This window comes from Mustela putorius, unplaced genomic scaffold (genome assembly GCF_011764305.1).
Source record: "Mustela putorius furo isolate JIRA1106 unplaced genomic scaffold, ASM1176430v1.1 tig00000174_pilon_pilon_pilon, whole genome shotgun sequence".
In the NCBI taxonomy this organism is placed as follows: Eukaryota; Metazoa; Chordata; class Mammalia; order Carnivora; family Mustelidae; genus Mustela; species Mustela putorius.
This window is the reverse complement of record NW_025421304.1, coordinates 27,669,358-27,690,711: the sequence shown is the minus strand read 5'-3', so window position 1 is coordinate 27,690,711 and position 21,354 is coordinate 27,669,358. Positions and strand designations below refer to the sequence as shown.

The following is a 21,354-nucleotide window of genomic DNA, read 5'->3' as shown; positions in this document are numbered from 1 at the left end:
GTTCTGTTCTATGTGCAGAAACACGAACAAAGCTGCCTGAATACTGGCTGAAGGCAGAAGTGAGGAAGGAAGGACAGGAAAACAGCAATTACCTCTGCTTTCGGGGTAATCACTGCCCTACGCATTCCAAGAAACCCACATTTCAGCTGTTCCGGGGTGAGAACTAAAGAAGCAGGATGTCATTCATTTAATTCTCTTTATGTAGCTTTCCAAGAGTAAAAAAGGACATTAGCATTCCCTTTATTTATTTATTTTTTTAAGATTTTTATTTGAGAGAGAGAGAGAGCACAGGACAGAGCAAGAGCGCACAAGCAGGGTTGGGGGGAGGAGAAAGGCAGGCAGAGGCAGAAGGAGAAGCAGGCTTCCTGCTGAGCAGGGACCCCCCCCCCACTCCCCACCCCCCCACCCCCCCAGCCTTGGGACTCAATCCCAGGACCCGGGGATCATGACCTGAGCTGAAAGGCAGACGTTTAACCAACTGAGCCACCTGGGTGTCCCAACATTCTCTTTACGATATCAAACAGTTACTGGTTAAAAAAGAAAAAAAGGCCTTCCAATTTCCCATAAAATAGTGAGTAGTTCCCTTTTAGCTGACTCTTGATAAGAAAATAAAACTCTTTACATCTCCTAAAGACCCCAAGATGGGTGGTCCTGGTGGGAGGAGTACAAACTAAACTGCAGACTCATTTTTGCCAAAGTTTTCTACCGGCATTTCACCCCAAGCACATGCGGAGAGAAGCTGCAGAATCAGCAGAGCGGACTGATGCGTCAGGTTCTCCTTCGTCTGATGGAGCCAAAGCCTCCCCGGGGAGTTGTCACCTGGCCTGCAGCTCCAACAAGACAGGGCTGATCCTTCCCATTCTCCAGTGTCTCAGGGCTAGGAGACTTACTCTGCGCTTTGGGCACCAAGCAGTGACACAGGCGAGACACCAACGCTAATGAAATTGCTCCTTTTTTCCTGCATTAAGCCTAGCACAAGCCCTGATGAGAGGATTAGGCGAGTCTCTGTGATAGGCACTCCAGGCTAGGACTTGCTTAGAAAGTTGTCTGTTAAGTCAGTAACCGTGACATGCAGAGCTTAAACTGTAGTTTCATATGGAAACCAGGCAGAGCTACTATACATTTCATCCAAAGAGCCCCTTCTCCCCTGATAAAGGCACATACACACACAAACACTCTGCCTATAAACCTAGGCATGGGCCTTCTAGGAGTCCATACAGCCCTCAGGTTAAAATCCCCGTGCTAAGTAGGGCACCCATAAAGGGGAAAGGAGAAACCTTTAAAAAATTTGCTTGCACTATCAGAAGAACGTTTCTTATTCCCCTGGTGGCATAAATAATACATGGTCACACTGAAAGATTCAAATACTAGAGAAAAGCAAAAGAAGAAAGTAAAATAAAAATCACCTTTGGGAGGTATGGGAGCATTGAGGACTTAAGGGGAGAGAATCTCTTTAAGATAATGAAGATGTTGTAAAATTAATTGCAGTAATAGATGCACAACTCTGTGTGTATACTAACAGCTATTGTATTTTACACTTAAAAAGGGCATACTGTATAGTATACGAATCATATTCCAGGTAAGCAGTTTTTTTTTTTTAAGTCACCTGAAATCAACACAAACATTTTCACGCCCTCTCATTCATACACCATTTCCTAAGTCACACACACACACATACACACACTCTCTCTCTCACACAGTTTTTATTGTGGATAACTTCAGCTTTCTTTTTAAAGGGAGGTTGGAGGGGCCCCTGGGTGGCTCAGTCAGTTAAGCGTCTGCTTTCAGATCGGGTCATGATCCAGGGTCCTGGGATTGAGTTGGAGTCCGCTTCTTCCTCTGCCTCGGCCTGTCTCCCTCCCACTTGTGCACTCTCTCTCTGAAATAAATATTTTTTTAAGAAAGGGAGGATGGGGGAGTTTATCACCCCAGATGACATCACTTTTACACTAGGTAACTTGAGGTGGTTCAACAATAACACTGAACACTTCAATAGTAATATTATAAGTCATAGCAATAAGGATGATAGAAAAAGGATTTCTTTCAAATTTTACTTCAGTTAAAAACACGGAGGGGCGCCTGGGTGGCTCAGTGGGTTAAGCCGCTGCCTTCGGCTCAGGTCATGATCTCAGGGTCCTGGGATCGAGTCCCGCATCGGGCTCCCTGCTCGGGGGGGGGGGGGCCTGCTTCCCTTCCTCTCTCTCTGCCTGCCTCTCTGCTTACTTGTGATTTCTCTCTGTCAAATAAATAAATAAAATCTTTAAAAAAAAAAAAAACAACAACAACACGGAGATAGGGAGGCATCTGGCTGGCTAGGTCAGTGGAGGATAGACTCTTGATCTCATTGTCATGAGTTCAAGCCCCACATGGGTATAGAGATTACTCAAAACAAAACAAAACAAAACAAAAATAACAAAACAAAAACAAAAAACTTTAAAAAAGGTGGGGAGGGGCACCTGGGTGGCTCAGTTGATTAAGCCACTGCTATCAGCTTAGGTCATGATCCCGGGGTCCTGTGATCCAGCCTACATTGGGCTCCTTGCTCAGCAGGGAGCCTGCTTCTCCTTCTCCCTCTACTTGCTACTCTGCCTGCCTGTGCTCTCTCTCTGCCAAATAAATAAATAAAATTTATTTAAAAAGGTGGGGGGAGAGGAGTAAAAAAACAAACAAAAAAAAAATCCCAAACCTAAATCAGTTATGTAAGAATATATAGAAGTACTCTGCAGCTATGGCATAAACCATGTTTGGAAAACATCTTTAAATAAAGGCAATGGAAAAAATTCTTTCATGCATTCACCTATTAATAGAGTATGTACTATGTGCCAGATACTGTTACTAAGTGATACAAATATAATAGGACAGTGCCTGTCTAGAGAAAGAGACAAATTAGCCAATGATTGTAAGACAGTGCGTTGAGGGGCACCTGGGTGGTTCAGTCACTGTCCGTCTGTCTTCGGCTCAGAGAGCCTGCTTCTCCCTCTGCCACTTTCCCTACTAGTGCTCTCTCTCAATCTCAAAAAAAAAAAAGTGTGGTAGATAGTGCGAGTTAGGAATAATGAGAGCTTAGGGAGGGAGGAGTCAAAAAAGGGTATAGGGCAGGGTAGAGCTTGCCGGAGAACGAGCAGGAAAGCTGTGCAGCAAAAGACACTGGGTCCTGCAACTCCGAGCTACGTCTGGGCCCAAGAACTAACAGCATAATTATTCAGTGTGAAAAAAGTTCCAGAGAAGTTTTAGCTGGAACCACACTAGGCACCCACCCCCTACTTATGTCTTAGCGTGGATTCCCCAAACAGAAATAACTGGCTCCAAAGGCATGAACATTTCAAAGCGACATTGCAAAAATGTCCCCAGTAGTTTTCCCACTAAGAGCGACCAAGGGTGCCTCAGTGAGCACTGGGTAGTCTCATTTAAAAGACAAAACCGTGTTTTTTGAAATGTCACAAAAAGTTACATTTAATTATTATTTTAATCTACCTTTCTTTGCTTATTAGAAAAGTCAAATATTTTACCAAAATTATATTAGTTTTATTCCTCTACCACGAATCGCCTATTTATTTTTATCCATTTATGTACTGGATATTTTCATCAATCTCTATGAGCTCTTTATGCAATGAAGAAATTAACTGTTTGCTTGTCCCTTCTGTAAGAAACAGGTTTACTGAGATAGAATTCCCATGCCATAAAATTCACGATTTTATTTATTTGTTTTTAAGATTTCATTTATTTATTTGATAGAGATCACAAGTAGGCAGAGAGGCAGGTAGAGAGAGGAGGAAGCAGGAGCCGCACTGAGCAGAGAGCCTGATGCCGGGCTCGATCCCAGACCTGAGCCGAAGGCAGAGTCTTTAACCCACTGAGCCACCCAGGTGACCCAAATTCACCATTTTAATGTGTGCAATTCAGTAGTCTTCACTATATTCATGTAGTTGTGCAACCAGCATCACTATTTAATTCTAGGACATCTGGATTACTGCGAAAAGAAACCTCCTACCCATTAGCAGGCATTTTCTTTCTCCACCCAGACTCACCAGCTCTAGGTGACCGCAAATCTACTTTCTGTCTTTAAAGAATGATGCTTGTCCTTTTTGTTGCCTATTTTTCTGTATTATATTTTCATTTTAATAAGGCTGTTTTTGACATAAATGAGTTTTAAACTTCTAAGAGACCAAATCCATTAATCTTTCCTTTTTGACTTCTCCATCACAGACTAAATATCCTCTCTCTGTGTTACACCCAGCCTAATTTTTCCCTTTCTACTTTCTGGTTCATTAATTCTCTCTTCAGGTGTGTCTGTTGTAAAACCCATCCACTGAGTTTTTAATTTTACTTATTCTATCTTTTTATTTTCAGACATTCTATTTGTTTTTGTTTTCCCAAATCCGCTGTATCAGTTTTGGTTGTTTCCTATCCCTGAAGACATTTTCAAGTTTGTCTTGCATTTCTTTTACTATCCTAAACCTGGTTGCTTCTTAATTCGTGTGTAACAATTCTAATACCTAAAATCTTCTGGGATCTGGGATGCCTAGGTGGCACAGCCATTTAAGCATCTGCCTTCAGGTCAGGTTATGATTCTGGGGTCAACAAGTCCTAAGTCAGCCTCCCTGCTCAGTGGGAAGTCTGCTTCTCCCTCTGCCCTCTGCCAACCCCCACTTCTTCTCTCTCTCTCATTCTCTCAAATAAATGAAATTTTTAAATAAATAAAATAAGAACTTCTGGGATCTTGTTTCCTTGTGCTGGGTATTCTGTGACTTTGTACTGATTATTGTTCATACAGAAATATAAAATAATTTTTATGAGGAGTGAATGGGGAATTACTGCTTAACGGTTATAGACTTCTGTTTGGGGTGATGAAAATGTTTTGGAGGGGTGCCTGGATGGCTCAGTCAGTTAAGTGACCAACTCTTGGCTTCTGCTCAGGTCATGATCTTAGGGTGAGGGGTTCAAGACCTGTACTAGACTCTGCACTCAGCAGGAAGTCTGTTTTGGATTTTCTCTCTCCTCTCTCTGCCCTTCCATCCACTCATGCATGTGCATGCTCACTCTCACTCTCTCTCTCTCGCTTTCCCTCAAATAAATGAATTTTTTAAAAATTTTGGAAACAGATAGTTATGATACAACATTGTGGGTATATATGGTTAAAAGAGCAAATTTTATGTAATATATATTACCATGATAAAAGTGTTTTATTACTAAAAAATTAAAAAATAAAAAGAAATTATTGGGGGGGTTTCTTTGGGGTCTAGGATGAAGGTGCCTTCCTCCATAGGAGATATTCTTTTGTTTCTACAAGATAACACATATATTACCACTACAGAAATTTTAAACTCTGCGGCTTCTGGGTGGCTCAGTGGGTTAGGCATATGACTCTTGATTTTGGCTCAGGTCAAGATCTCAGGGTCAGGAGACCAAGCCCTATGGCGGACTCCAATCTGGACATGGAGCCTGCTTTTAAATGCAAATTTGCAGAAGATGTAGTCCATTCAGTGATTACATATTAGGGCCAGGTTTTCTTTCCTTCCTGCTTCCTCTACTTAGTGCCAAGACAATGCCCTCTCCTCCGATCTGCCTGAAGGTGTATTTTTTTAAATAGATATTTATTTATTTATTTATTTGACAGAGAAAGACACAGTGAGAAAGGGAACACAAGGAGGGGGAGTGGGAAAGGGAGAAGCAGACTACCCCCTGAGCAGGGAGCCCAATGTGGGGCTCGATCCCAGGACTCTGGGATCACGACCTGAGCCAAAGGCAGACACTTAACAACTGACCCAACCAGGTGCCCCCGCAAAGGTGTATTTATTTGGGGTCTAAGCTTAAAGTTGGAGGTCTTCTATTACACTCCCCACTTCAAGTTGGGTTTGGGCCTTCATCTCTGCAACTCGCCCTTCAAAGCCTAGAAACTCACAGCTTAATTTCATCAAACGCCTTGAGGGAAAATGAAGGTTCTTATGATCAGCTTACCTTTCACGATCCTGTCTTTTTCTTAAGATGTTGGTTTGGGCACATCTGTGCTTTCTTGTTCGTTCTTTAATGCTTTTTAAATATTTTAAATGTTACCCTACATAATGATTGTTTTCAGCTGACTTGTCTTGTCATTATCAGAAATGGAAGGCATAAATACATTTTCTTCTGGGTTTTGCCAACTTTGATTTTAAAATGTAATGTCTTAATTCACCTGACAAATACGGTACATGTTGAGGTTTCTTTGTTATTAGTAATGGTTAGCATATCGTATTTTCCATAAATGGTTATCCTACGAAAGCATCTTCACTCCTGAGGCGCCCCCCTTTAAACTGCTGTCTCACTGAGCTTAACGTGAAATGAAGTTATTTTCACATTTTATAATTTTTGACCCACTGACCTAACTGATCCTCTCAGCAACCTAATAAGTGTTACATGTCTCGGCTCCTAACACATGCCGCTGAGAGATCAAACATGCTGTGCCACTAGAGAAGCACAGTTAAGAGAAGAGCAGGGTGGCTCTCTGAGCTGTCATTTTCCTTGTCTGTCCTTGTTACGAACAGCATCTGGACAGACGCATCCGGATGAAATTTTGCTACAAATTTAACCATTTGGTTGCTGAACTGCAAGGCAAGAAACAATGAACATGTTCAATTTCATCTGATTAGAATTCTCAGAATTAATAATTTTTCAAACTGAGTCTCTTTATAAACTAAATATAGAAAAGTTATTATTATGGTCTGGTTTCTAAGCAACCATTTCATTAAGAAAAGCTCCACTTGGGAAAAACATCTGTTTGTCAGTAAGGTTTCTGCTGTCATCATACGATTTCATAGTGAAAAAGCCATGGTCACCCTGTGCCTCAGTAATCCCCAGTTGTGAAAAGGTCAACGGGGGGTACTCCAACAGGGGGAGCCATCTGTTTCAATCTCTGCTAGTCCCGGAACCTCGTTACCATGAAACAAGTCAGTTTTTCTCAGCAGCCACATAATTTAAAAAACATTATGTTCTGATTATAAAAGCAATAAATTTTCATACCATAAAATGTGAAAAATACAAGAAAAAAAGGCATGAAGAAGAAAATAAAAATCACTTAAGTTTTCGACACCATATTAGATTTCATTTCAAAAATGGATTCTATTGCTAAAAAAAAACTATTTGAAAACCACTGGCCACAATTAACTCCATGGGGGTTTTGCCTTTTTCATCTGCAATGAGGATGTTTTTCATAAGGTTAAGGGCTGTGTGCTGAAGCAGAGCTTGGAGATAGACATTTGTTGTTGCTTTAAAATCAACAGAACTGGGGCACCTGGGTGGCTCGGTTGGTTAAGGGGCTGCCTTCGGCTCGGGTCATGATCCCAGAGCCCTGGGATCGAGTCCTGCATTGGGCCCCCAACTCCATGGGGAGTCTGCTTCTACCTCTGACCTCCTCTCTCATGCTCTCTTTCTCAAATAAAGAAAATGTTTAAAAGTAAATAAATAAAAGCAACTGAACCTTGTTTTCACAAGATTTCTAAAGATTTCACAATCTTTAGAGGAGACTCAATGAAATAGAGAAGAAAGCAGAGTCCTCTAGTTAGAGTGGGGCTGACTGGGGGCCCGAGCCCACCCAGCCTACCCCTTTCTTCACTGATCTTAGGGTCCTATACAACACAGGCACTCATGTGGGCCCTACTGCCTGCAGGCTCCTCCCTGCCACAGTACTGTGCCTTTGCTGTTCCCTCCGTCTGGGGCAATCTTCCCTCCCTTCTTTACTAGGCTCATTTGTAATCACCCACCAGACCTCAGCTTATAGGTCACCCTTTTCTTCCCCTCTCTGTCAGGTGAAATGTCCCGAACACAGGCTTTGATGCCATGCTTAACTGTTTCTCCACAGCACCCGTCAAAGCCACACTTCACCTCTGTTCATGTATGAGTGGATTGCTCCCTGCCTCCCACACTCTCCTCTCCTCCCCACCAACAAATGTAAATTCCACGAAGGTAGGGAATGACTTTCTCAGCAATGACTGAGCGCAGCAGCACCCTCACACACAGTACGTGCTCGATAAACATGAATGAATGAATAAACATCTTAACCCATTAAGAAAAAAAGTCACCATTCTTTTTGCCCTTATCTAAAGTCAGGTTACTAATAATGGAAAATAGAAGTCGGACATCAAGTGCAAACCTGCTTTCAAAAACAGACTTCCCCTATGAAAGAAAACTTTAGCAATCATGCCCTGGCAGGTGGACATAAGGAATGACCTAATTAGGTCTTTGGTAGCTCAGTGCCTGTGATCCATTCCCTGAGGCTCAATTCATTCCCAACGTTCCAGCTTCCTCAGGGACAGCAGAGACACCACTAGGACAGGAAAACCGAGGACAAAGGTCTAACGTAAGACTCTAAAGATGAGTTGCCAAAACCGTATGGACATCATTTACATGCACTTTTCCTAAGTACACTGCCCAAGATCTCGACGTGACCAAAGAAGGAGAAACTGATGCTTCAATCAGTTAAAAACGTTAAACTTATGACTCAGCAACAAAATGAACTATGTCAGGGTTAATAAAAAGTATAATTGGGCTTATTAAGTGTGTGAACAGTTTCAAGGATCATCTTAATCACACCTGGTGAGATTACGAACTTTAATTTGTATTTGAAATAAAGGGGCACACAGGTTGCGTGCTGTCTGGTCTGAGAGGAGCAAGGCCAGGGCACCCTTCTAGCCGCTACCTCAGAGCGGTCCCAGTAAAACAGATGGATTCCTTCTAAGAGTCAAGTAAATCATCCTTAAACATAAGTCTAAGGAGGAACTTGCTATTTTACTTGTGAGTTCTCTCACTACTCATCTTCCTTAACTTGCCTTCAAATTCCAACCTTCCTAAAGACAGGGTGGCTCCAGGGCAGAATTTAAATAGCTGTTCTGTAGAGAAAGTACTTACACCTTCTTAATACCTTGTGAAGTTGACATCGAAACAACTGACTATCCCACGGTATCTCACAACTACCTTCTTGGTACTGAATCCTGCCTTTGTGACTGCTGGCTTGCATGAATCGGGAGGTAAATGAGCTCTGGAAACCAAAAAGTTAAGAAGTATTTACACGTGGGGCGCCTGGGTGGCTCAGTGGGTTAAAGCCTCTGCCTTCAGCTTAGGTCATGATCCCAGGGTCCTGGGATCAAGCCCCGCATGGGGCTCTCTGCTCAGCAGGGAGCCTGCTTCCCCCTCTCTCCCTGCCTGCCTTTCTGCCTCCTTGTGATCTCTGTCTGTCAAATAAATAAATAAAATCTTAAGAAAAAAAAAAGAAGTATTTACACACTTAGCTGAAAATGTCAAGATCTACTGATTCCAGGGCTTCATTTATTGCCTGGGAGAGCAAAGGCCATGATGATGAGAGAAAGGTGAGAAAACGGAATGGAGAGAGAAGGGAGGTCCCGAGGAGGCAGAGCACTGGGCTCTGGCGTTGACTCCAGTCTCCGTCCCTCAGTGGTTGGCTTTTTATTGATAACAGCTTGGAACTTTGGTTTCTCTGTCTGAAAAACGGGGAGATGGAAGACGTGGACTCACGGTGCTGTGTGTTTTCACGAGTGAAAACAAGAACAGAGGAAGCACAAGTAATAGCCGTCAACAGGCATGGTACTCTCAAATCCGGGAAGCCCGGCACCAAGACATTACCGATGGGGTGCAACGACAGCAAGCCTTTCAAGGCTCCCTAGAGCCCACACAGAGCAGCTCGGATGCCTTGCCTTGGCATTCCAACAGCTTCCGCCTTCCCGTCCGGGCCCACTCTTCCTCTTCACGCTCACTTTGCTTCACTAACAACATGAACTGCTCATCTTCCTCTGTTCTTGCCCCGCTCCGGCACAGCCTCCTCCTGCCTCTGCTTTTCTTTCAGTCGTGACTCCCTCACCCTAGCTCCGCTCATCTAAATCCTGTCCGTTCGTCCTTCAGAGTTCTAGGCGCTCCATGGAAACTATGGTTCCGAACTTTTAAAGTTTATTATTGTGTTTTTAAAAGTGCAGAATTCACGGCTTTTTTGGTGTATTCACAAGGTTGTGCAACGATCACCACTATCCAATTCCAAAACATTTTCATCACTCATTTCTGTTATCAGTCACTCCGACCACACCCCTTACCTCCCATCCTCTGGCAACCACTGGCTGATCTACTTTCTATCTCTATGGCTTTGCCTATTCCCAACATTTCATATAAAGGGAATCATTCAATACGTGGCCTTTTGTGTCTGGCTTCTTTCACTTACCATGTTTTCAAAGTTCACCAATTTTATAGCATGAGTCAGTACTTTATTCCTTTTTATTGGCAAATAATATTTCATTGTGTAAGATACACCACATTTTAGTTATCCATTCATCAGGTGGTGAATATTTAGGCTGTCTTTACTGTTTGGCTATTATGAATACGGCTGCTATGAGCGTCCACATATAAGCTTTTGTATGGACGTATGTTTTCATTTCTCTTGGGTATGTATCTAGAAGTGGAATTGGTGGGTCATATGGTAACTATGTTTGACTTTTTGAGAGCTGCCAGACTGCTTTCGAGAGCAGCTGCACTATTTTACAGTTTCCACCAGCAGAGTATGAGGGTTCCGATTTCTCCACAGCCTCATCATTTATATCATTTTAAAGTAAGTTATTTTTAAATGTCATTTATTGGAATCAGAAAGGCAACAAATATCAAAAGCTCTAGACAGAAAGCTCCATGTTTACCTGACTCACAATCTCTGCAGATACAGTGCTGAAACAATCACGATCATCAGCAGGAAGAGACGCAGGCAGTTTGAGTCACACACTCACATTCCACTAATGCAAGATGAATTTCAAAGATACACATAAGGGTTGCTTAAAAAATAGTACTGTACACATTGCCAAATGAGCAAAACCACACACACACACACACACACACACACACACCCTGAGCAAACATGAGATCAGCATATTATTAAGTTACAGAAAGGGCTGATTTATAGTGAAACCATTTCCCATAGGGAGGCCTAGTTCTCCTGTACCTAAGACCACCTGGGAACTCAGCCCTTATACCAAAGTACAAGAGCAATGCGTGCACTGGGACTGATTACTCTTTCTTGCTGCAAGAGCATGAACTTCAGAGCCAGAGAGATTTAAGAATCAGATTCTGATGCTGACCCTTAGTATCAATGTTACTTTGGGCAAGTTTTTAACTGCTTTGAGTCTCAGTTCCCTCATCTGTAAAATAGGGCTAATACGGAACGTGCAAGGTTGTTGGGACTGGCACTTAACAAGTGGTAATGTCTATAATATTTACTACCATGTCTCTTACATGACAATTATCCAGGGCAATCTTGGGGAATGAAAATAACTTATCTCCAAGTACTCAATTCAATCTTTTACTTACAGGTAGAAGTACTAAACTGCTAAATATTTTTCTTTTTTAAACATTTTATTTATTCACTTCACAGAGAGAGAGAGAGAGAGAGGAAGAAAGTGCACAAGCACTTGACAGATATTTGAAAAAAGAGGCTAATATAAAACTCAAGTGTTCTGGGCTTTTTTTTTTTATTAAGATTTTTTAAATTTGTTTGACAGACAGAGGTCACAAGTAGGCAGAGAGAGAGGAGGAAGCAGGCTCCCAATGCGGGACTTGATCCCAGGACCCTGGGATCATGACCTGAGCCAAAGGCAGAGAGGCCTTAACCCACTGAGCCACCCAGGTGCCCCTGTTCTGGGCTTTGAAATGCAACCTGTAACTGGAGGGAGAAAGAAGGCGATACATATATACACACATATGTGTGTGTATGTACACATATATATGTATATGTACACACACATGTGTATGTATGTGTGTGTGTGTGTATATTTCACCAGGGCTGCAGTAAGAGGAACAGTGGACTGAGACTCCCTATGGAATGGATCTCTACCATCCTTCCGACTTTTGCAACTGTAGCAAAGTCAATTATTCATCTATAGAAGGATTACCATATCTGCTTTTATTATATTTCAGGACTGTTGACAGAGTCAAAGCTTTCTAGATAATTCAGCATTATTCAATTTTAATAAATTGATAATCATAATCATAATATCTGTTTTTAATCTTAAAAGCACAAAAATAGTGTCAATTTCTACCATTATTTCAGAAGTTCTAAAGAAGTAACCAAGTGTACTGGAGAGAAAAAAAGATTTGGAAGCCATGAACAAGGGTTCAAGTTGCTTGGTATGTTCTCTCAGAAAAAAGACTTCCGGGGCGCGTGGGAGGCTCAGTTGGTAAAGCACCTGTCTGCTTTGGTGCAAGTCATGATCCCAGGGGCCTGGGCTTACTCAGCAGGAAGCCTGCTTCTCCCTCTCCCTCTGCCTGCTGCTCCCCCTGCTTGTGCTCTCTCTCTCTCTCTGTCAAATAAATAAATAAAATCTTAAAAGAAAAAAAGAAAAGAAAAATACCACGATACCACAAGATACCACGAGATACCACGGCTATCTAAATCTCAGAATGTTTAGCTATAATGTGGGAATCTCTTCACACTTTCAAACTAACTCACAGAGGATCATGGACCTAAATGTAACTGTGAAAACTATAAAACTCGTGGAAGAAAATCACATAAGTAAATCTTCATTAGCTTGGGCTATGCAGTGATTTCTTAGAAATGAAGTGTAAGCAATAAAGAGAAAAACTGGTAAGCTGGGCTTTATCAAAAGTAGAAAGTTTAAAAAAAAAAGTAAGAAGTTTTGTGTTTCAAATGTACCATTAGTAAGAGAAAAGACAACCCACGGATATTTTCTGCCATTCATATACTGAATAAAGAACCTGTTTCCAGAATATACAAAGAACTCTTACAACTCAATAAAAAGACAAAATATATAAATCAAAAATGAGCAAAGAATCTAAATAGACATTTTTCCAAAGAAGATAAAGACATGGGCAACAAACTCAAAACAAGATGCTCAGCATCATCAGTCATTAGGGAAAAGCAAGTCAGAATCACAGCGAGATACCACTGCTCACCCAGTAAGACGGCTGTAATGAAAAAGACAAGAGTAGGGGCGCCTGGGTGGCTCAGTGGGTTAAAGCCTCTGCCTTTGGCTCAGGTCGTGATCTCAGGGTCCTGGGATTGAGCCTCTCGTAGGGCTCTCTGCTCAGCGGGGAACCTGCTTCCCTTCCTCTCTCTCTGCCTGCCTCTCTGCCTACTTGTGATCTCTATCAAATAAATAAATAAAATCTTAAAAAAAAAAAAAGACAAGAGTAAGTATTGGTGAGGATGTAGAAACGCTGGAACCCTCCTATATTGCTGATGGGAAAGTAGAATGGGGCAGCCACTTTGGAAAACAGTTCGGCAGTTCCTCAAAAGGTTAAACAAAGAGTTAGGATATGACCCAGCAATTCTAATCCTAGGCATAAACCCATGAGAAATGAAAACATATGTACAAAGACTTGTACATAAATGTTCATAAGAGCGTTATTCATAATAGTATAAAAGCAAAAACAACCCAAATATGACATCAACTTATGAATGGGCAAACAAAATGTGGCTAATCTATACAGTGGGACATTATTCAGCCATAAAAAGGACTAAGTACTAATCCATGCTTAATTAACATGGAGGAACTCCAAAAACATGCTAAGAGAAAGGAGCCAGACACAAGACCATACACATGTAACATCTCAAATAGGCAAACACATTGAGACAGAAAGTAGTTTAGTGGTTTCCAGGGCTGAGGGTAGTAGGAATGGAAATTCACTAATACTGGATATGGAGGTTCTTTTTGAGATGATGAAAGAGTTCTAAAATTAGATAGTAGTGATAATTGCACAACTCTTTATTTTATTTTATTTTTTTAAAGATTTTATTTATTTGACAGACAGAGATCACAAGTAGGCAGAGAGGCAGGCAGAGAGAGAGGAAGAAGCAGGCTCCCTGTGGAGCAGAGAGCCCAATGTGGGGCTTGATCCCAGGACCATGGGATCATGACCTGAGCCGAAGGCAGAGGCTTTAACACAGAGCCACCCAGGCGCCCCGCACAGCTCTTTAAATACACTAAAAACATTGAACATTTTAAATTAGGGAATTTAGGTATAAATTATATTTCAAATAAAAAGTTTTAAAAATAGGGACAATTTTCTGCCTAGAACCACTTCAAGAATTTACCGAGACAGCATCTATGAGAGACATTTACTAAATGCTCATTTGTTAATTAGGTGGTACAAAAACCAGGTCAGGACATAAAAGTAATCTTCCCATTTCAAGGACATAAATGGAGATGATAAACTTCACAAGACTGCATTCCAAATTTCAATGCCAGATCCAATTAAATGGTCCTTCAAGGGATAGAATTATTTTCAGCTAATGGTTTCCCAACTTACTTTATTTGAGGTAGAAATCTGAGCATGAGATAGGGAGTTCAGCTTCTGACAAGTTAAGACTTGCAATCCTGCTCAGTTTGAAACTCTGTAAAAACAATTTCACCTTGTATCCACCTTCCTCCCCTTACTGGGCCTTTTGCCTTCCCCTCCCCTTGGCTCTTTCACCAGAAATGAAAATTCTTCTCTGGCGAGAAAGGGTAGAAGAGTTAGTGAGATGTGTTAGGGCATGTCAAGACGTCTAGGTTGTCCTCACTACACACACGGGTATACTTTCACCTCCCATGCTTGGCTCAGAGCCTAGGGTTTTGGGTTTTGGTTTTGTTTTTTTTGTTTTTTTGTGTGTGTGTGTTTTTTTTTAACTTTTTCAATGACTCTGGTAGTTTTTTCCAAAGATCCTTCTGACTGACAGGGATCACTTGGATCCCTGAAATGCATCAGTCTCTGGTATTGCTTTCAAAATGTCCTTGAAATAATTTAAAACGACTGAGAGGATACATGAGCAGATCTACAGTATGATAAATAACCTGACTACAGTATCTTACTAAAAGAATATCACTTATTTGTCATATTCATTATTGAACATCTATTTCAAAACTGAAATGTGAAAAATACCTCAACTATCTAATATACACTATGGGACCCTTAAGGACATATCTTAACTCCTATTTTGGAAAGGAGAACTCCTACTTTTTATCTTATGTACTTCCCTGTCAATTAAATTTTTTAGAACAATGAAAATGCATTAATTTGTGCAACAATAATAATGGCTTAACAAAGAATAATAAAAAAAAAAAGAATAACCTAAAAAGGAGAGACACTTAATGGCCACAATCTAAGATTAGGTCTGCTATTTATGAACTCTGACTTGAAACTCAAACTCCGAAATTTGGTACATAATTCTCTGCCTAAAGAACTTGCTACTATGGGGCGCCTGGGTGGCTCAGTGGGTTAAAGCCTCTGTCTTCAGCTCATGTTGTGATCCCAGGGTCCTGGGATCGAGCCCCGCATCCGGCTCTCTGCTCCGCAGGGAGCCTGCTTCTCTCTCTCTCTCTCTGCCTGCCTCTCTGCCTACTTGTGATCTCTGTCTGTCAAATAAATAAATAAAATCTAAAAAAAAAAAAAAAAAAGAACTTGCTACTGAGTACCCACCTCGGAGCAGCTGCTGTGAGAACCAAATCAACCACCATTTTCTCAGTAGGACTAAAAGTAGATGCAGACCATCTTTCATAAAACTAAAATTTAACTCCTAGGGAATTTAGTTCTCAGATTGTTGTGATGCACAGATAATACACACACCAGAAATTCTTACATCAGGTATCGATAAGTATCTGTTGAGTGAACAAATTTATTTACTTCCCCTCTGCTCTGCTGGTAGACTGCAAAGTTGGTGAGAAATGATAAAAGAAATCCAACTTATCAACAAATTAAGCAAAAGATACGTTGTAATTTTCACATGGAGACACTTAGACAGTCTAAAAAAAGAAACTTTAAACACAATTATGCGCATCACACACACACCCTCCCCCACAACTAATTGCTACTCAAACTACAGCCCAATACCCCTTGTACTGCAGAACATTTCCAAGTAGCCTGGTCTTGTCTGACTGGAAGTCCAAATGGCCTGGCTCCTGGCATGCTTTATGCCTGGGCAAATGACATTGGCAATGCAGGTGGGAAAATTCAGCTCTTTCCTTTCTTAATGGGAAATTCACCTAAGGCCTTGGCCTTTAAGTGCATGTTACAAACACCAAAACATCAATTAATTCAAACTTGTCCATTGTGGGGAGCTGAGAACAGAAATTACACCTCTACCTCCCATGTTCTTCATCGCCAAATTAGCTACTAACTGATTAGCACACCTATTAAAATTACTAAAAACAAACATAAAACCAACAGTTGTGATTTTTATAGCAGACCCTAGAGGCTAATGAGCTCAATGAGTTAATCAGCTAAGAAGCTTATTCCAGACACCAATGTTGCCTCATGAGAACCATATACCTCCTCTTCTCCAAAAACGCTGTCCTTAAAAAAAAATTAATCAATAAGAAATAATTTCTTATAACAGTATGACAGTTTCTTGAGAAGAGTACCAGGTAAGTTATTTTCTAAGACTTCTTAATTATAGACATTTGAGGTTCTTGCCTCATTGATTTATCTTGCTTCCATAAGTACCATTCATTGTCCTGTGACTTCCTGAGCCCTAAAAGTTTAATTTATCTCAATCCAAGGCCTCTTTGCCCATTCACCCGCAGGTAGTTACTTTCTCTCTTGAAACCCTCTACTCTTTTGGCTTCTGCTCTCACCTACTTGTCCTTTTACTGGGAGGTCATTTTGTCACCTCTGAGGAATCTTCTTTTTGCTTCTTAACATAGGCAGGACAACTCACTGTTTAAGTGTTTTGTATACAGTAGGTGTACAATAAACGTTTGCTGAATAAAGAATGAATTCCAAGGCTCTGGCCTTTAGCCCCATATGCTATGCCTTCTGCACTCTCTCTTAAGCTTTAACTACTAAACATGTACAGAGCATACCCAAATTACGCCAAGAACTAAGTAGCCGATTAAGATCTAAGCATGCCTTGGGCTCACAGAAGACCTTGCCTTTTGCAGACAAATAGAACACATCAGTGCGAAGGACTACATGACTGGCTTCGCTTCTTCACCTCTCCCTGAGTTCATGCCCTTTGCTCTATGTCCTGGCAGTTTGTCCCATCAAGGGAAACATCCCTGCCTTATGACTTTTGCTAGGTCACATTGACTTAGGTTAGCCAAGAGAATGAGGCAGAAGTGAGAGGATGCTCGTTCCAAGCTTAGGCCTGAAGAAGCCTCCTGAGTTTATTCTTTACCTCTTCCACTTCTGCCATCACCACAAGACGCCCTGGTTGGGCCGCTGGGCTGGGGATGACCAGGCAGAGGTGCGGCAGATGCGGCAGCGGGCCCACAGAGCCACAGGGAGGAGCACGGCCATCTGCCCAAACCCAGCCTACATCAGGGGAACTCCCTGAACCCCCATCTACAGATGCCTGAGTGGTAACACAGGATGGTGTTTAAACTATGGAGTGTTGGAGCGGTTTGTTACACAGCAATAACTAACTGACAGAGTCTGCCTACTTAAACTTCAGATCTGAGAAGTTACTGTATCACCATATTACCTAGCAGTCTAACAGCAGAAGCAGTAGTGATACAATGATGATGCCAACACTACATTCACAACAGCTGACCTTATTTGAACACTTATTATGTGCTAAGCTCTTTCTTTTTTTAAATTTTTATTTATTTTTAAAATTTCTTTTCAGTGTTCCAGAATTCATTGTTTATGCACCACATAAACAATGCTCCATGCAGATTTTATTTCTGCAAACAGTGCTCCATGCAGATTTTATTTCTGCATGGGAAAGAGAGAGAGACAGTGTGTGTGTGCGAGCAGGGAGAAGGGCAGAGAGGGGGAGAGAGAACTTCAAGCAGACTCCATGCTGAGCGTGGAGCAATGCCATGCTTGATCTCATGACCCTGAGATCACACCCGGAGCTGACATCAAGAGTCGGACACTTGACCGACTGAGCCCCTAGGTGCCCCTGTGCTAGGTACTTTCAAGTGACTAACTCATTTAATCTTAATATTAACCTCCCTTTATAGACTTTTTACGATAGAACAGTTTTAGATTTACAGAATTACTGAGAAGACAGCACAGAGAGTTCTCATAAATTCCACACCCATTTGTCCCTATTATTAACTTTTGCATTAGCGTGGTCCCTTTGTCACAATTAATGAACTCAGAGTGATATATTATTATCAGCTAAAGCCCATAATTTACTCAGATTCTCTCTGTTTTTCCTGAATGCCCTTTTTCTGTTCCAGGATCCTATCTACCACATTACATTTAATCATCATATTTTCTTAAGCTCTGACAGTTTTACCCCTCCCCACCTTTATTAAATTTTAATTTTTCTGGTAATAGTTTATTGAGATTTAACTCACATATCATAATATTTGCCAATTTAAAGTATACAATTCAATGGTTCCTACAATACTGACAGAGTTGTGCAATAATCCTTACTGTCAATTTCAGAATGTTTTCATCACCCCAAAAACCAAGCCTTACCCTTCAGCTATTACCTCCCAATGCTCTCCCCTTTCCCACCAGCCCTAGGCAACTACTTATTTAGTTTCTGTCTCTATAACTTTCCCTATTCTGGAAAAAAAGATTTCCCTATTGTGCATATTTCTTTATAATTTCTTATAATTTCCCTATTTTGCATGTTTCTTATAAAGGAATGGTATAATATGTGGTCTTCTGTGACTGGCTTCTTCCACTTACGATGTTTTTCAAGGTTCATCCCTTCCATACCATGTTTCAGTATCTCCTTTTTGTAAGGACTGAATAACATTCCACTGTATGGATAAAGTACAGTTTGTTTCCCCATTCATCAGCTGATGGGTATCTGTGTTGTTTCCACCTTTTGGCTCATTCATGCTCTCTCTCTCTCTCTCTCTCAAAATAAATAAATAAAATCTTCAAAAAAATATTTGGAATCCACAAATTAATGGAGATGGGGAAAAAAGAATCACAAAAGAGAAATACAATTATTGCAAAAAACATTTTGATGAAAAAATTCTATATACTATGAGATTCTTTTATGAGCTTTTTTATTATTACTATTATTATTTTAAGATTTTACTTACTTATTTGACAGAAAGAGCAAAAGCAAGGGGAGCAGCAGGCAGTGGGACAGGGAGAAGCAGGCTCCTGCTGAGCAGGGAGCCAAATGTGGGGCTCTATCCTAGGACTCAGGGATCATGACCTGAGCCGAAGGCAGACGCGTGACCAACTGAGCCAACCAGGTGCCCCCACTATGAGATTCTTTTAGTTTAAAGAGAAAGCAAGGATGCATTCTAGCAGTAGTCAAGTACATAAATGGTTAAGGTAATGAGAATTCATGTGTGAGCCATTTTTTACCTCCTTGAATGGGAAGAAATGTACTTTAATCTAAAGAATAATGAATGGGGTGCCTGGGTGGCTCAGTGGGTTGAGCCTCTGCCTTTGGCCCAGGTCATGATCTCAGGGTCCTGGGGTCGAACCCCGCAGCAGGTTCTCTGCTCCACATGGAGCCTGTTTCCCTCTCTCTCTCTGCCTGCCTCACTGCCTATTTGTGATCTCTGTCTGTCAAATAAATAAATAAAATCTTAAAAAAAAAAAAAAGAATAATGAAGACCTCCTCATCATTATCACTGAAATTCTATGAGAACCCTTAGGGAACCATCCAGGAATATTATTATTATGACTTAAATAGCTAGGGGGCAGGAAGATGGCAAAATGACCTTGTGGTTCCACGACTTTAGAGATTTTGTGCAAACATACATGCTACAATATTTGGTCCACAGACTCCAAGTCCTTTAACCAGGACTAACTTACCCTGAATAGCAGACAGATATACAAAGGTGTCTTCATGCTCCAAGTTCTCCAAGAATATCTGGAACCACAAAAGAGAATAGTGATATGATTCACAAAGAGCAAGCAAGATATGAGACCCCTTAGAGCATCCTCAAAAGAATAAATGCTTTTCTTCTTGTTTGTCTTAGCTAGACATTGGTCTGACTTCACAATCTTACAGGGAAAACAGCATATATGGTTGAAGTCCCATTTTTATAATAGCTAAAGAAGGGTGGCACGTTTAGGGGAGGTACTTCCTGAAGTGGCTAAGTATATACCAGATGTAGGCATGGAAACCAAAATCTGGAAGAAAAATCCTCAACATCTTCTCCACTACTGCCCATGGTAGACAACATTCTCATCTGTGTTAAGATACATTACAAGTCATGACACACAAGATGCCATGTTTGGAGTTAGGTCCAATCGATGGCATATTTGCTATAATTTGATCCTTTTATCTTGCACTCAGAAAGTTTATGGGAATAGAAGTGACAGACAGAGATGTTATTGGAATAAGAATGTGTTCTAATTTATTTTTTTAAACCTTTGCAAATTTCGGTACTTCAATTGACCTTAGGTACATATTATTTTCCAAAGATTATCTCACAGTTTAGGAACACACCAGGGTGTGTCAATTACGGAAGGTACTGTTTATCTAGAAAATATGATAGCGACATGTTAGGTTTAGGCCCTAATATGAGTGCCAGAGAAAGATGGTGGCCATGTACTCAAGGGCCTCCTGCTTGGTATCTGGGGGAGGAAGGGGTATCTGTTTCATTTACAGGGAGGCATCCTTTGCTGGCATAGTGATTCTTGATAGCAAGTTGATGCTGCTAGTCTCCACATCCGCAGCATGTTAGGGAGAGCCTACATTAGTGAAACTAGAAAGAGGGCCAGGTTGGAAGGGGTGGGACCAGGTAAGTGAAGGAAGTTTAATCCAGGGTAGTGACCACAGGAATAAAGAGGATATTTTTGATGACTGCTCAAAGGAGATATATACTTTGATGTTTTCAGCAATATTTCAAAGGCAGCAGATCCTTGGCACATTTCTGGGCCTTGGTTTGCTCATCTATAAAATGGGGATAATACTAATATTGCAGCTGTTATGAGGACTGGAGATAATATCTAAAAGATACACGATCTAATAATAAACAGCAGCTGTTTTTATTATTATTACTATTAAGTTATTTGAGGCAGGGAAGGGAAAAGGGAAAGGGATAGAGAAACTCAAGCAGACTCTGCACTGAGCACAGAGCTGGATGCGGGGCTCTATCCCACGACGCTGAGATCATGACCTGAGCTGAAACCAAGAGTCAGACACTTAACTGTGTGCCACCCAGTGCCCCCAACAGCAGTTATTATTATTATACTTTTGGTTCTAATACTTTAGTGAGTAAAGATAAATGTTTTCAATCAGAATTATAACTCTTCATCTAATAGCTAAAGTGTACGAAAGAGATGATAATAATAATGATAATGACTGAACCATTACCGGATCCTCATTATATGCTGATCACTAGAACTAGTGCTTTACACAGACTGTTTTTTCTTCTCCATGGTGTCAGCAGGGCTGCATTCATTCCCTCTAAAGTCTCTTACTTTATTTTTATTTTTATTTTTTAATTTATTTTAAGTAAG

General features: G+C 41.0%; 1 protein-coding gene across 2 annotated transcripts in view; it reads right to left on the bottom strand.

Moving 5' to 3' along the window:
• Positions 1-21,354, bottom strand: part of TANGO6 (transport and golgi organization 6 homolog) — a 191,304-nt gene that overhangs the window by 88,569 nt on the left and 81,381 nt on the right. For both annotated transcript variants that reach the window (XM_045076223.1, XM_045076224.1), the window contains exon 14: positions 19,699-19,756. In XM_045076223.1, coding sequence (XP_044932158.1) covers positions 19,699-19,756 — 58 coding nt within the window. The remainder of the gene's footprint in view (positions 1-19,698; positions 19,757-21,354) is intronic.